This window comes from Takifugu rubripes, chromosome 8, assembly GCF_901000725.2.
Source record: "Takifugu rubripes chromosome 8, fTakRub1.2, whole genome shotgun sequence".
In the NCBI taxonomy this organism is placed as follows: domain Eukaryota; kingdom Metazoa; phylum Chordata; class Actinopteri; order Tetraodontiformes; family Tetraodontidae; genus Takifugu; species Takifugu rubripes.
The window spans coordinates 7,719,036-7,734,369 of record NC_042292.1 but is presented as its reverse complement, the minus strand read 5'-3'; the positions used below and the strand labels follow the sequence as shown (position 1 = coordinate 7,734,369).

Genomic DNA, 15,334 nt, shown 5'->3' with positions numbered 1-15,334 from the left:
TGGAAGACCAGAGAGCAGGGCATTACAATAATCTAAACGACAAGAGATAAAAGCGTGCATCAGCACCTCCGTGCTGGCCTGAGAGAGAAACGGGCGGACTCTGGCTATATTCTTCAGGTTTTAAAAACCTACCTTTGTTATGTTTTTGATGTGTGGAATAAAACTAACCTCAGAGTCAAGGATCACACCCAGATTTTTTACAGATTGAGATGGCTTAAAATCCTTCAATTTTGGAAAAAGTTTCTCTCTCTGACCTTCAGGACCAATGACTAAGACTTCTGTTTTGTCCTGGTTGAGCTGTAGGAAATTTTCTGCCATCCATGACTGGATATCTAGAATACAGTTAAAAAGGGCATCAACTGGCCCTGTGTCATCAGGAGCCACGGCGATGTACAGTTGCGTATCGTCAGCATGTAAAGATTAATAAGGGTTGGACCTAAAATTGACCCTTGGGGAACCCCGCACTTTGTCTCATGGATTCTCGAGGAGCATGTATCCATACTTACAAAGAAGCTTGGATCAGTAAGGTAGGAGGTGAACCAGTTAAGAACAGTACCAGAGAGGCCGACCAGGTTCTTCAGTCTATTCAATAAAATATGGTGGTCTACTGTATCAAAGGCGGCGGTCAGATCCAGTAGAACCAACACCGTGAGCTTTTTGTTATCTAGGTTACACCTGATGTCATTTAAAATCTTTAAAAGGGCTGTCTCTGTACTGTGGTTCATCCTAAAACCAGACTGATGCCTCTCTAAAATATCATTTGAGTTTAAAAAATCATTTACTTGGTTAAAAACAAGTTTTTCTAAAATTTTACTTAAAAATGGTAGGTTGGATACTGGCCGATAGTTATTTAAAACGCTGGGGTCTAGATTGCTCTTCTTCAGAAGGGGCTTCACCACCGCCGTTTTAAAGGAGGTGGGGAAGACACCCGTCTGAAGAGAGCAATTCACCATATATGAGATGTTCCTCAAAGAATCCATAAAATGTTTTGAAAAACGGTGTGGGAATTGGGTCTAAAAGGCAGGTTGTGGGCCTAACTTGGGAGAAAACTCGACCAAGTGTCCTCGCATCAACCAGGACAAAACTCTCCAGTGTCTCCTCAGGTGGAAGCAATGATCCAGGAGTGTTGTTGATTAAAATTTGCTGTGATAAAAGACTGGATCTAATATTATTGATTTTACTCCTGAAGTGGTCTGCAAAGGCCTCGCAGAGGGTGTCAGTTGTTGTTGTGGGACACCTGTTAAAATTACTGTTGGTTAAAAGCTCAATGGTGTGGAATAGAAATTTGGGGTTGTTTTTATTGTTGGAGATTAGTTTTTTGAAATGAGAGGTTCTTGCCTGCTTGATTGTGTTGTTGTAGGTTTTGAGGTGTTGATAAAATATTTCTTTATGGATGGTCAGTTTGGATTTCCTCCACCTCCTCTCAGCACTCCTGCAGGTTCTTTTCAGTTTTCTAGTTTCTTCATTTCTCCACGGTGGTGCACGTTTTGTTCGTACAGTTTTTGTGACAAGTGGAGCCACAGAGTCCAGCGTTGACTTTAACAATAAAATCACACGGTGCTGGTAAAATTTCTGCAGGAGTGCTCTGTAAAATCTGGATAAAATTTGCAGCCACTTCAGGAGTCAGGTAGCGTCTCCTCACCGTTCTCACAGGGGCCCCCCGCTGGTTAAAACTGGTGATGTTAAAAAACACGCAAAAGTGGTCAGACACGGCCAGATCCACAACAGAGGACCCACCCACGGACAGGCCATAGGTTATGACCAGGTCCAGGGTGCGCCCTCTGTTGTGGGTCGGCTGTGTGACATGTTGTTTAAGATCCAGACTGTGAAGGAGGTTTAAAAATTCTCTGGACACTGGGTCCGAGGCGTTGTTGAGGTGTAGATTAAAATCACCAGTTATTAAAATCCTATTGTATTTAGCATAAATGATTGATAAAAATTCTGAGAATTGGCTGATAAAAGAGGTGGAGTATTGGGGTGGTCTGTAAACTGTTATGCTTAAAATCGGAGGGCTGCTAAAAACAAACGCATGATGCTCAAATGATGGAAACGTATTTAAAGAGACCTCGCGTGAAGACATTTCGGTCCTTGTTATCGAAGCGGTTCCACCTCCTTTCCTACCCCTCCTTGTAGAAAATAAAAAGTTAAAATGTGGGGGGCAAGCCTCTGTGAGAACAGCAGGTGCATCAGTGCCAAGCCATGTCTCAGTAAGAAGAATACCATCAAGGTTTTTGTCTAAAATTAAATCGTTTATTATAAAAGATTTGTTTAAAAGAGAGCGCACGTTCAGCACGGCCATCTTTATGTCCGCGCCGGACGTGCGCTCATCATGTCTTTTTATAGGAATAATAAAAGCACTGTTGCATCTGGAAACAGTCCTGGGATTCTGTCTGTATGAAGTGATGGTGTCAATGGAGTGAGTGATCTGTGATGTTGATGGCAGACATGGGAGTAGTGGTGGAGGGGCATGTATGGTGGGGCGTGCGGGGGGTGAGCGTATATGTGAGTGTGAGTGGGGGGCAGAGTGTTGGTGTGCATGTGTTCTAACCAATAGTCAGGAGGTGGATGTTGCACAGGAACGGACAGTCAAGTCAATGTTCAAAGATAGAAGCCGGGACCCCTCGTGGTTTGGGTGAAGGCCGTCCCGTTTAAAAAGATGGGGTCTATTTAAAAAGGCAGCAAAATTGTCAACGAAGGGGATACTGTTGCCCAAGCAGTACCCCTTCAGCCACAGGTGCAGCTGGCGGAGGCGGCTGGTGACGACGTCACCGTAGCGAGGTGGGGGAAGCGGGCCGGAGATAATTAGCCGCTTCCCCGTGTCCAGCAGACGGTCCACCAGGGAGATGAAGTCCTGCTTCAGAACCTCCGACTGCTGAAATTTGAGATCGTTGATGCCGGCTTCCAGAACTAGCGTGGAGGCCGAGGGGTGCTGTGCACTCAGCTGCAGGGCCGAGGATGTAACCTCCGCAACACGGGCACCGGGATGACAGAAGGTCCGTCCATCGTGCACTGCCACGTGCCTGACCATTGAGGTCCCGACCACCAGCACCGCGGGGGTGCGCTGCACCTGAGTGGCCGCCTCTGATCTGGAGGTGCGGCGGTGGCGGCGAGGAGCCTGGGGATGGTGGCGCCGGGTCGTGGTTGCTCCTGACCAGGATGGTAGCGGAGGGCCAGGTCGAGCGGGCTGACCCTGGTTCCTCGTCTGGTGAGAGCCAGCTGGACGGACAGGACCAGGAGGCGAGCTGGAACAAGCGCCCACGGGAGGGAAGTCCTGCAGGCTTAGGATATCGTACCTGTTATCCAGTGGCAGATACGGGGGCGGAGGAGGGGGAGACGGATGAGCCCCAGCGCCCCTGGCCACCACCGACCAGGGTTCCCTTGGTTTGAGCGGTGTTGAGCTCACGAGGGCTCCTGCTCCGTCCCTGGCGATGAAACCCTGCGACTCCGTGGGGCGGAGGAAGGAGGTGGAATGAGCCGCTCCTTTGGGCATGGCTCCCTGGCGGTGCCGGCAGGACTCCGCCGGTGCTGTAGCTGGAATTTCAGCGTTGATGGACCCGGTCCATGGCAGGGTGGTGTCATTCGTGGCCGTCGTGCTCCGGTCACCAGCGCCGGATGCCTTCAGGAGGGCGATATGTTTCGCCTGGGAGATGGCAACAGTGGAGAGGTCCAGCAGGTCTACCCGCAGACCCTGTCCCTCGGACCTCAAACGGGCGATGTGTTTCTCCTGGGTCGAGGCGACAGCAGATGACTCGAGTATGAATTTGTCCCTCTCCTTGAGTTCGGACTGGAGCCCGGAGATGCTCTCCCTCAGTTTGGAGAACGTGGGGAGGCAGGACTCACACACCGCCATCATGCCCGCAGCCTGAGCCGGGGGACAGCCACACTAGGCACCGTGCCAGCACACGGAGGTGAGTCCAGGTTAGCACCGTGGCTAAAAACAAGCCGGCGCTAGCAGCGGGCAGGTGACCCCGCGAGATCGATAAAACTTAAAAAATTTTAAGATCCTCCGCACCGATGTCTGCTCTTCAAAGTGTCTGTGTTCCGTGTAAAATCGTAACTCACGGTCTGATGATCTCTGATGTTCCTCCTGTCGGACGCGATGTTAGCAATCCGTCCGGTTCAGTCATATCACTAAAGTGATATGACATTATCAAGAAAATGTTCGCCCACAGATCTCACCTGCTTGTTTGAAAATTTTGTGGTTCTTTGATACCATTTATCTGTCTCTTGTTATATATATATTTTAAAACTATTAGAATTTCCTCCTACGTCTGCAGCAACAATCCACCTACAGACTGTATAGAGCCCTGTTTTTCTGTCTTCAAAGTTTATGTAGGTTCTGCTATTCTGTTCTTCCATTGTTGCTGTGACGCCGCTCGACTCGGTGTTGAGGAAAACTGCTATCAGATGTTTCTGTCTGCAGCTGTGATAACCTGCAGGAGTGCAGGTTGCCCAAAGTAAAGAAAATGGCTTTGACGTGCGACGTCGACTCCTCCACCGCCGTCAATTCAGCCTTCTACATTTGTGAGAACAAGTTTCCAGGTGAGTTTGTATCTGATCTGGGATCAATTAACGAAACGATTCCCCATGTGGATGCCAACCTCGTGTCCTTACTGATGTTTCCACAGATAAACGTACTGTCATTGCCTGCAAGGATCAGAGTGCCGACTTAAAGTGTGGTAAGAATGTTTTGTTTTTTTACACACAGAAGATCTTTCTAAAGCCTTTTTGTCATATCCTGCCTGCTTCACCCTCAGAAAAGGGTGTTATTCGCATCATCAAGTCCAATTACGGACGTCTCGACCAGAACACCTGCACAGACACGCCTTCTGAAAACAGCTTCTGTGGAACGAAAGACTTTGAAGAAGATGTGAAACGCATGTATGTATACATAAATGATCCAACTTTCCAGATTCCTGATGAACAGATTTAATTTTAAATCCCGCTAATTCATTTTTCCTGTCTACAGGTGCAATGGTAGAAAAGAGTGTTGAATTCCAGGCACTGCTGAAGACCAGATATTTTATAGATTCTGTGATGAATTCCCCAAGTATGTGTACGTGTCCTACGTCTGTGAAGCATAAGTACATAAGGATAAGTACACAATGAACACCAACAGTTGGTGTACAGGTGACCTGAAGATGGAGGATTTCTCCTGCATCTGAGGAACCTTGTTCCAAATCTAAAAAGTAAATGACCCAATTAATAAAAGAGAGGAACTATCATCTGGGCCTTTGTCTTCTGTCAGCATTTCATGAACAATTGAGAAAAGAAAAAATACATTTTTGTTTATTTAAGACACATTGTTCTACACCTTAAAAGAACTAGAAAATAAATTCCTGTTCATTTCCAGTCTGGTGACACTGAGACAGAGGTCAATCCACCCAAAGGACAGAATACCCAGAAACACAACAATGTTGTGGTGCTGACCCGTGTAGCGGGGTGTCTTACAATTTCCTTCTCCTGAACTCAGGAAAAACTGAGGTCATGGTGTTTGGTCCTGAACCTCTCAGGGATAGATTAGATCACATGATCACTCTATATGGTATCTCCTTAACATCTAGTCACTCTGTGAGGAATCTTGGAGTAACTTTTGATCAACATCTGTCCTTCAACTCACATATTGAAATCGTCTCTAGAAGTGCCTTTTTTCACTTGAGAAACATCACAAAGATCAGGAAGCTACTGACGCGGCATGATGCTGAAAAGTTAGTCCATGCATTTGTTACTTCCAGGCTGGACTATTGTAGTTCTTTATAATCAGGGTGTCCAAACAACTCTTTAAGACGCCTCCAGTTAATCCAAAATGCTGCAGCCAGAGTTCTGACAGGTATTGGCAAAAGAGATCACATTACTCCTGTACTGGCATCTCTTTATTGGCTGCCCATTAAATTTTGAATAATTTTAAAATTATTCTTCTGACCTACAAGGTCCTCAGAGGCCTAGTGACACCTAGAGGAGCTAGTGACACCTTAGCAGCCCAATAGACCGCTCCGCTCTCAGAATGCTGGTCTACCTGTGGTCCCCAGAGTCTCTAGCGATAGAATGGGGAGCCAGGAGGCTGACTCCATCTCTACTTTTAAGATTAGACTTTAAAGTCTTTGATCTTTAGTTGTCATTGTTGTCTTTGATCTTAAGTTGGCATTTTAGTCTATGATCTCCTTTATGTCATTGATGTCAAAGTTGTCCTTTCATGTCAGATCACTGAAGAGATCAAAGGAGAAATCGGATCAAACACAGCAGTTATACCTCTTTCAGCACACGCCTGAGGAGTTCAACACTCTTGTACCACACTGGTGACCAGCAGACGCATCAATGGCACAGAGAGGAACCCAGCAGCTGAAGGCAGAACAATAACCGATGGAATCATCAGCGGAAACTTGGAGGGAAGAGGTCCAGCAGCTCAGAGAAGCCCTGGCTGAGAAGGAGGAGCAGCTCAGCAAGGCTGTGAAGAGGAGACAGATGAGAACTGTGGCCCACGTGGAGACCCTGACCCTGCTGAACAGCACACAAGCTGCTCTGAAAGAGAGCAAACTCAAATTTGCTTCTCTGGAGGAAACCCTCCACAGTCAGCAGCAGGAGAAAGAGGAGAGACGCAGGAGAGAGCTGATGGAGCAGGAGGAAGGTCTGAATCACAAGCTCCTTGTGATCAAGGAGGAACTTGAGAGGCAGCTGGAGGAAGAGAAGCAGAAGAATAATGAAGAGAAAGAGGCCATGAGGCAGCAGCTCTTTCGACAAGAAGAAAAGTTCAAGAAACTGCTTGAAGAAGAGCAACACAAATATGATGAGAAGATCGTGGAAAAAGAAGAGTCAATGAAGCAGCAGCTGATGGCTAAAGAAGAAAACTTTAACAAGATGCTGGTTGATGTTTGTCAGCGGCGGGAGAGCACAGCTCAGAAATGGGCACAGAAGAACGAAGAGCTGGAGCACAGGTTTGAGGCAACACGAGGAGGAGAAGAACAAAGAGGAGCTCCAGAGGCTCTCTGAAGCAATCCTCCAACTTGAGGTGAGATGCTTTTGCCTTTGTTCCTCTTCCAGAAGACTTCAGATGATGTTCAGTGAAATCTAAAACCCAATCTCTCTTTTCTGCAGCTTCAAGTATTAAAGAAGCAGAAGAAAAAAAGCTTCTGGAGATGGAAGTTCTGGAAAAAGAGGAAGCAAACAACAATTCTAGAGCTTCCAAAGCCCTCCTCCTCCTCTCCATCCTGACCTCCACAGTATCACATCCTGTCTTCAGTTTTATTTTACAGTATAATCATTGTTTATATTCTATGTTTGGATCTATGATGTAGAAACAATAAAACTCAAAGCAAACCACCAGATTATTGTAGATGTTGTAAATGACAGCTTTAGAAATGGCTTAATTTCATTACTTGAGTCAGTTGGTTTCCTCCAGCAGATAAACCAACCAACTCATAGCTTTAACCACACCTTAGATCTAGTCCTGATTTATGGTGTTGAGGTAGAACATGTGTCAGTGTTCCCTCAGAACCCCCTCCTGTCAGACCATTCTTTGATCACGTTTACATTTATGATTAAGGATTCTTCTATATTCAGAACACAGTCTTACTATAGCAGATGTCTTTCAGATAATGCTGTAGCTAAGTTTAAGGAAGTGATCCCTGTGCTAATCCCAGGACCACTGTGTGTTTCTCCAGGGATCAATCATTATAATCTTAGCCCTTCTGAGGTGGACGCTATTGCTGAAGGTGCAGCAGCCTCACTGAGAATCAGTGACATAAAGTCTTGGATGTCTTCAAATTTCCTCCTAGTCCATGCATTTTTTATTCCCAGATTGGACTATTGTAATTCTTTATTATCAGGGTGTCAAAACAACTCTTTAGGAAGCCCCCAGGTGATCCAAAATGCTGCAGCCAGAGTTCTGACAGGTATAGGGTTAGGGTTGACAAAAGAGATCACATGACTCCTGTACTGGCATGTCTTCATTGGCTGCCCATTAAATTTAGAATAATTTTAAAATTATTCTTCTGACCTACAAGGTCCTCAGAGGCCTAGCTCCATCCCACCTGGAGGAGCTAGTGACACCTTATCATCCCAAAAGACCGCTTCGCTCTCAGAATTCCACTATTCTATAACCCAGGCCCAAATATCCTAGTGGATGAAAGACTGGTGGCATTCAGAGGCCGCTGCCCATTTTGGCAATACATGCCTCCCAAACCAGCTAAATATGGGATACAAAGCTGGCCAGCATGTGATGCAAACACCAGCTATGCATTGACCATGCAGGTTGGGTTAGGGTTAGTTGGAGCCCCAGGGAAGAATCAACCTGGATTACAATATACAAATATAAATGTTACGTTTCAATGTCATGTAAAACGATTACTTTTCACTATAAAACTATTACTTGTTGGTCTTTCAGCAGTAACAAAGTAGTGAAACAATAAAAAAAGGATAAACATGTATTTTTTGAAAAACAGGTGAATTTTCCAAATTGAACAAAGGTAAGGAACACCATTGCAGAAAATATTGATAGAATGGTTAGTAATGAAATATTAACAGTGCTTGTTGGGATGTTTTGGATTCAGACATCTTTTTGATAGTTGAACATGCACCAGATCAAACTGACCCGGGAACATCATTACTGTTCTTAAAAAATGTTTTTTTGATCATCTGAAGCTAATATTTAACTTGACTCAGTTTCAGCTGCTAAGATCCTAATCCCTGAACTGTTTGTGTCTTAGCAGAGATAGCGTTTGCATTCCCCCAATGCTGGTTAATACGTATATGACACAAACCTAGGAACCTTTGGCAAGCTCTTGTTTCTATAAGTCTTTGCCATTAAGGCCTGTTGTAGCAAATTTTCAACATACCTATTAATTTTTCAAATAAAAAAGCTCAATTAAATTTAAAATCTACTTGAAGCAAGCAAACAATTTTTTTATTAGGTCGTTAATCAGAAAAACCTGACTGGCTGGTTTTTAAGTCACCATTCAGCAGAGTCACAAACCCCACAGCCCAGGTGAACAGAGAATAAGGAGGACTGATCTGAAGCTTGCTAACAACTTAAAAATACCCTTTATGTAAGTCTCTACAGCAAGGATGGGCAACTCCATTCCTTGAGGGTCAGATTTAAGATGGGTTTTCTGTCCTAAAAGTAGTCAACACCTTCAGCTGGGGCTCCACGTGTCTAAAGAAAAGCGGTTTCTGCTTGATGGGACACAAAATCCTGCTTGAATCCAACCTATGAGAACTTGAGTTGCCTCTTCCTTTGCTACAGTCCTGCTACATAAATAACAGGGGAAAAAAGATCTGTAGAGATTAGAATACTTATAAACACTGATCCACATTAATCGCAGGCCACCAATGACTATGTCACCTAATTTTTTATATACATACACACACACACAGGTACTGATAGATTATCTTCCCATAGGTGTTCATGGGTTTTTTAAGTACCCAGAGGACACTTTGGATCTTATTTGATTACTCAGTAGCAGATTATTGGATCAGTTTTTAATGTTTGGGATATTTTTCCACCCATTCAAATGATAGTTTACCATTTCCTTCCACATCTTTCTGGGTTTGGATGATATTTTGAAGCATTTCTGATAATTTAAGTAGGAAGTAAAACATCTGCTGCCTTCGTCCTGCGGTGTGGGCCAACTGTTTTCTTTCACAGAATCAATGTCCTCACTCATTGAAACCTTCACTGATATTATTTTAGAACAACCAAATATCTGATTTCTTCACTTTTCTGGAAAATGAGTAAAAACCTTTACGTTAACCCATTAATTTCTTGATTTGGAAAATAATATGCACAGTTTCTCCTGCACGCTCATGTGTACTATTTAACGATACCATGAGAATTGAGAAGTATGAAAAGTTAAAGCTTTTCTGTATATTTTAAATGTTTTTCACTCTTTTGAACACAACGGTATCATGGTCATTCAAAAAAGTTCAGGACCACATTTCATATTTCAGCTAATCCTTGGGGATATATCCAGATAGCATTTCTTTGGTGTTGTTTTTGTTTAAGCCAAAGGTAATGATTAACTACCTGTAATAAAGAATATTCATGCTAACTGGAGGATATATTTTCAATGGGTCATCAAATGTTGACAGAAGACAAAAGTCAGTCAGTTTTAGCCAGTGAAGACAGGTTAATTTGAAAAAGAAGCCATATTTATTAGAACAGAACCACCATCCTTAAAGAAAGAGATGGTTCTTCCAATATAAAGAAAATTCAACATCAGAATTTGGTGATTTTGAGGCTCGTATTATCTTCGCAAGCTCCATATAACTCCTGGTCCTCAGATGTGGGAGGTCAGTGAAGGTTTTGGAAATCCAGCCACACAAAAAGTTCATTTGTGCTCCCACTGTTGCCTTATGGGGACTGGTCCCATTCAAGCTCAGAGACATTTTTCTTTGATCACTCTGGTATATAAAGTGCCTTTAATTAATTAAATTTCAGGTTTTAATATTAACCTTTATTATCAAGCCCTTATTAATCCTAATTCCACCCACAAAGCCCTCACATGTTCATTATGAATGTCAGCTAATATTTGATGTTTATTTAGTTTAACCCATTAACTCAGAACTAAATGGGTAACATGATATCAAGCATTATCATGAGTCAGAAAAACCTGTTCTGTGGTTCGTGGTTCCATGTACGAAACTCTTGGCTGGGTTTTAAGACAACATTGAGCAGAAAGTCAGACCTCACAGCCCATTTGGACAGACAGTAATTTGGATTGAACTAACGCCATCGAACGACTTAATACCAGTGGAAGTCCCATACATTTTACATCTAGACCTTCACTGACGTCCCACTTAGTCTGACCTAAATTAACAAACCTCAAACTACCATCAATACAACACCACGGCTGAAGAATTCAGACCACACATAAAAATTCCATTGCCTTGATATAGTCTCAGAGTCTAAGTAACACATTCACATAAATATAAAACACTTTTATGGATGTTAGCTGATATTTGTTGTTTTTTAATTTCACCCAGGGGTGCTTTTTACGTCGATCACAATCAACTGGTCGATCGCCAAGGTACTATTGATACATGACATTAAAAAAATAACCATCAGCCTATTATCAATCCTGTCACTTGATTGATCTATAGGGCAGACAGTCAGATGACATCTGAGTCAGTCTGTTACCAGTGGCCAGATGAATATCTGCAACCAAATCTTGCTTTTCTCCTTCAGCCATTTTGGGTAAAGAAAACGCAGTGAGAGCTGTTGGTAGCTAATTGATCTCTGGGTTTATTTCAGCTATAAACAGTGAAAAAAAAGTGGATTATGAGACGCGAGTTGAAGATAAAATGTCCTAGCTACTGCAGAACATCAGCAAAGAAAATGGGCTGAATGGTGGCATTTGCTCTTTGGAATAGTGCAACACATCCCCCTCAAGTAGTTGTATCTATTCAAATTGGTCCATGATCACCGATATGTGAAAAATGGGCCCAAAACAACAGTATGACACCCTCCTCCATGGTCTTCACAGTGGACTGGGGTTTGAATGAAGTGTTTGAGGGTCATCCGCCATTTGCCTTTAAGACAGTCAAGATGGGGTGTGGGCCAACTGTTTTTCACAGAATCAATGTCCTCACTCATTGAAACCTTCACTGTTATTATTTTTGAACAGCCAATTAACTGATTTCTTTCAATTTAATTCCCTTAATTTCTTGATTTGAAAAGATAACATGAAGTGTTTCTACTGCACTGTCACGTTCCAGTCTAGGGTATGGAATTGTGAACCAGGGAAAAGTGAAGGTGGCACGAGGAATAACGCAAGAACAATAAGTGAAATATAGATTTAATGGCAAAAGTGGGGTTAATACAAAAATAAGTGAGCACTTAAAGTATAGAGGTCTAATCAATGGTTAAAGGCACGTTGCATGGCAAACATTCCAAAAGTAGACGAAAGTGGCTTCTCCACAGAAGCAGGCGAACTGCAACCGACGGGCTGCGTGTCACAAAAAGAAGTGGGAACTGGTAGCGCTGACGTGGCGAGTCACGGAACAGAACGAAAACGGAGCAAGAAGGATTCGTTGGGTGGCACCCCAGGGTTTTTAAAAGGACGCCAATCTCGAACCAGCCAATCACAGACCATGGCGCAGCACCTATTGAAACAGAGAAACACAAAACACGGGGGCGGGACAAAACGGAACCAAACGCGCAAAGGTACGCAGAGCGCACAGTAAAAGCAAACTAAACAACATAACTGGGATCGTAACATGCACATTCATGTGCACATTTTAAAACTATTAGAATTTCCTCCTAAGTTAAAAGGTTTTCTCAGTGTTTTAAGCTTTTTTTCCAGTTGTTTGAACACAACTCATTAAAAAGAGGGCAGCATTCCATATTTCAGTGACTCCTTGGGGATATATACAGATAGCGTTTCTTTGGTATTGTTATAAGCCAAAGGCCTGTTGAAGTACCTGTAATGAAGAATATTCATGCTCACAGAGGCTGTTGATGTCACTGACTGACACGCAAAGAGGTGTAAAGAAACTGTATAAAAGGTGTCTCCCTGCTGAAAGAGGCACCAGTCAAGAGAAGTGGTACCATGTCTTTCTCACTTGTAACCCTCCTCACCTGTAAGTCCACCCTCCAATAAGCTGTAGGAAGCTTTGTTTTATTTGAGCTTAATCAATAAATATCTGATTCATATTTTAGTCCTGGTTGTCTGTTGGTGTTCAGAATGTCATGGTAAAGATTCTCTGAACCTTCTCCTTTTGCTGATTACTTTTTCATCATTTCAGAAATTTAACTTCTCTCATGCAGTAAATTTATCACATTCTGGATTTGCTCACACTATCTGAGAACTTTCCCTCCTGCAGGACAAATGATGAGCATGGCTCCTCTGGGTAGCAACCTGATGCTGTCCTGCCGTACGTCTTGTCTTTGTTTCTCAGATTTGTCTGTTAATGAATCTGCTTGGTTTTTGAAATGGCAAGAAAATGATGTAGAATTATTAGGTGGAATTAACAAAACAGTTGATAGTCAAAAGCCAAACTGGAACAAATTTATTGTAGCCTGAGTATGTGAAAATTGTTAAACTATTATTGATTTTGGGGCATTACACCTTCAGCTCGAGGACAGGAGATCAACATCGTGTCAATGGTTTACAGCAACAAGGGGTTTGAGAATAATGCTCAGGACTTCTGCAGCAGCATTGCACCTCCAAGCTGTTTACATCCCATGTTAATGCCGTGGTCAAAGTCTATGTAGGTTCTGCTATTCTGTTCTTCCATTGTTGCCGTGACTACACTCAAATCGGTGTTGCAGATAACTGATATCAGACGTTTCTGTCTACAGCTGTGATAACCTGCAGGAGTGCAGGTTGGCCAAAGTAGACAAAAGAATGTTGATCTGCGATCTCGACACCTTCACCGCCGTTTCAGCCTTCTACACTTGTGAGAACAAGTTTCCAGGTGAGTTTGTATCTGATCCGGGATCATTAACGAAACGATTCCCCGTGTGGATGCCAACCTCGTGTCCTTACTGATGTTTCCACAGATAAACGTACTGTCATTGCCTGCAAGGATCAGACTGCCAACTTAAAGTGTGGTAAGAATGTTTTTTTACACACAGAAGATCTTTCTAAAGCCTTTTTGTCATATCCTGCCTGCTTCACCCTCAGAAAAGGGTGTTATTCGCATCATCAAGTCCAATTACGGACGTCTCGACCAGAACACCTGCACAGACACGCCCTCTGATTACACCTTTTGTACAGCTGGAGGATTTGGAGAAGATGTGAAAAGCAGGTATGTCGAGAAATAATCCAACTTTCCAGATTCCTGATGGACAGAATTAATTTTGAACCCTGCCAATTCATTTTTCCTGTCTACAGGTGCAACGGTAGAAAAGAGTGTTCAATTCCAGGCAATCCTAAAGGGAGGATAGTGTTTTCATACTGTGATCAATCCCCCAAGTATGTGTACGTGTCCTACGTCTGTGAAGCATAGGATAAGTACACAATGAACACCAACAGTTGGTGTACAGGTGACCTGAAGATGGAGGATTTCTCCTGCATCTGAGGAACCTTGTTCCAAATCTAAAAAGTAAAAAACCCAATTAATAAAAGAGAGGAACTATCATCTGGGCCTGTGTCTTCTGTCAACATTTCATGACCAATTGAGAATATATATACACTCCAAACAGAACAGATCTCTCTACAAAAATACATTTTTATTTAAGACATCGATTTACACCTACAAAGAACTAGAAAAGAAATTCCTGCTTATTTCCAATCTGGTGACACTGTGACAGAGGTCAATCCACCCAAAGGACAGAATACCCAGAAACACAACAACGTTGTGCTGCTGACCCGTGTCGCAAAGACCTGTCCAACACAAGAGAGGCAACTCTTTGGGACAGGACTTTGCTGTTCACCTGCACCTTAAAGTCAAAAGTCAGTCGTTCTGGGGCAGCAACCTAAAAGTTTATTCTCTTGAAGACAGATGAAGAAGCCATATTTGTTAGAACAGAACAACCATCCACAAAGAGAGAGATGTTTCTTCTAAAATCAAAAAAATTCAACGTCAGAATTTTGTGATTATGAGGCTCGTATTATCGTCGCAAGCTCCACATAAGTCCTGGTCCTCAGATGAGGGAGGTCAGCGACGGTTGCAGAAATCCAGCCACACAAAACATACATCTGTTCAAATGAACCCCTATTAATCCTCACATGTTCAGGAAGTACATATAAAACAGTTTACTGATATCAGCTAATGTTTGATGTTTTAGTTTAAACCATTAACTAAGAGCTCGAAGGCTAGCTCATACCAGGAAGATGAGAACTCTGGCAAACAGAAAAAGGCAGGAACAAATTGACCAGAAGAATGAGCAGATTAGTACAGAAACACAACAGGAACAGGCAGGGTCAAAACCTGCAAATCAGTCCAAAGAATAACGCTGGAGAATCGGGCATAAACACATAAACTGGCAAGGCAAGAGTGCCAAGTAAGGAGTTTAAATTACTGAGGTCCAAACAGCTGTCCCAGATTGGGTTGAGGAGCAAAGGAAGACACAGCTGTGCAGAATTGTGCTGATTAGGATGGAGCAAACTTACACGCTGAAGGTGTTCTGGCACCTCCCCGCCACCACAACACGTTCCATGTTTTTGTCCACACTAGGGCTCAAACCGGGAATCCTCCGCTTCTCAGCCCAGTCCCCCAACACTGTCTTTTCAAACTATTCATTGGAAATAAAACAAACAAAGTATTTGTTCTTGAGGGTATGCAGTAGCAAAACAATTGAACATGTTGGTGCCGCTGTGACGGTCAAGTACTAAAGTGATATGACATTATCAAGAAAATGTTTGCCCACAGATCTCACCTGCTTGTTTGAAAATAA

General features: G+C 43.2%; 2 protein-coding genes across 2 annotated transcripts; both read left to right on the top strand.

Moving 5' to 3' along the window:
- Positions 1-3,837: 3,837 nt before the first annotated feature.
- LOC105419924 (L-rhamnose-binding lectin CSL1-like) lies at positions 3,838-5,189 on the top strand. The gene is made up of 5 exons (XM_029840879.1): positions 3,838-3,908; positions 4,424-4,542; positions 4,629-4,679; positions 4,758-4,881; positions 4,970-5,189. Exons 2-5 carry the CDS (start codon positions 4,467-4,469, stop codon positions 4,992-4,994), a joined length of 276 nt encoding a protein of 91 aa, XP_029696739.1. The 5' UTR covers positions 3,838-3,908; positions 4,424-4,466; the 3' UTR covers positions 4,995-5,189.
- A 7,315-nt stretch (positions 5,190-12,504) lies between these two features.
- On the top strand, positions 12,505-14,076 carry LOC115250783 (L-rhamnose-binding lectin CSL1-like). Its single transcript, XM_029840875.1, has 8 exons — positions 12,505-12,573; positions 12,653-12,685; positions 12,817-12,867; positions 13,068-13,203; positions 13,295-13,410; positions 13,496-13,546; positions 13,620-13,743; positions 13,830-14,076. The coding sequence occupies exons 1-8, from the start codon at positions 12,543-12,545 to the stop codon at positions 13,942-13,944; spliced, it is 657 nt and encodes a 218-aa protein (XP_029696735.1). The 5' UTR covers positions 12,505-12,542; the 3' UTR covers positions 13,945-14,076.
- Positions 14,077-15,334: the final 1,258 nt, after the last annotated feature.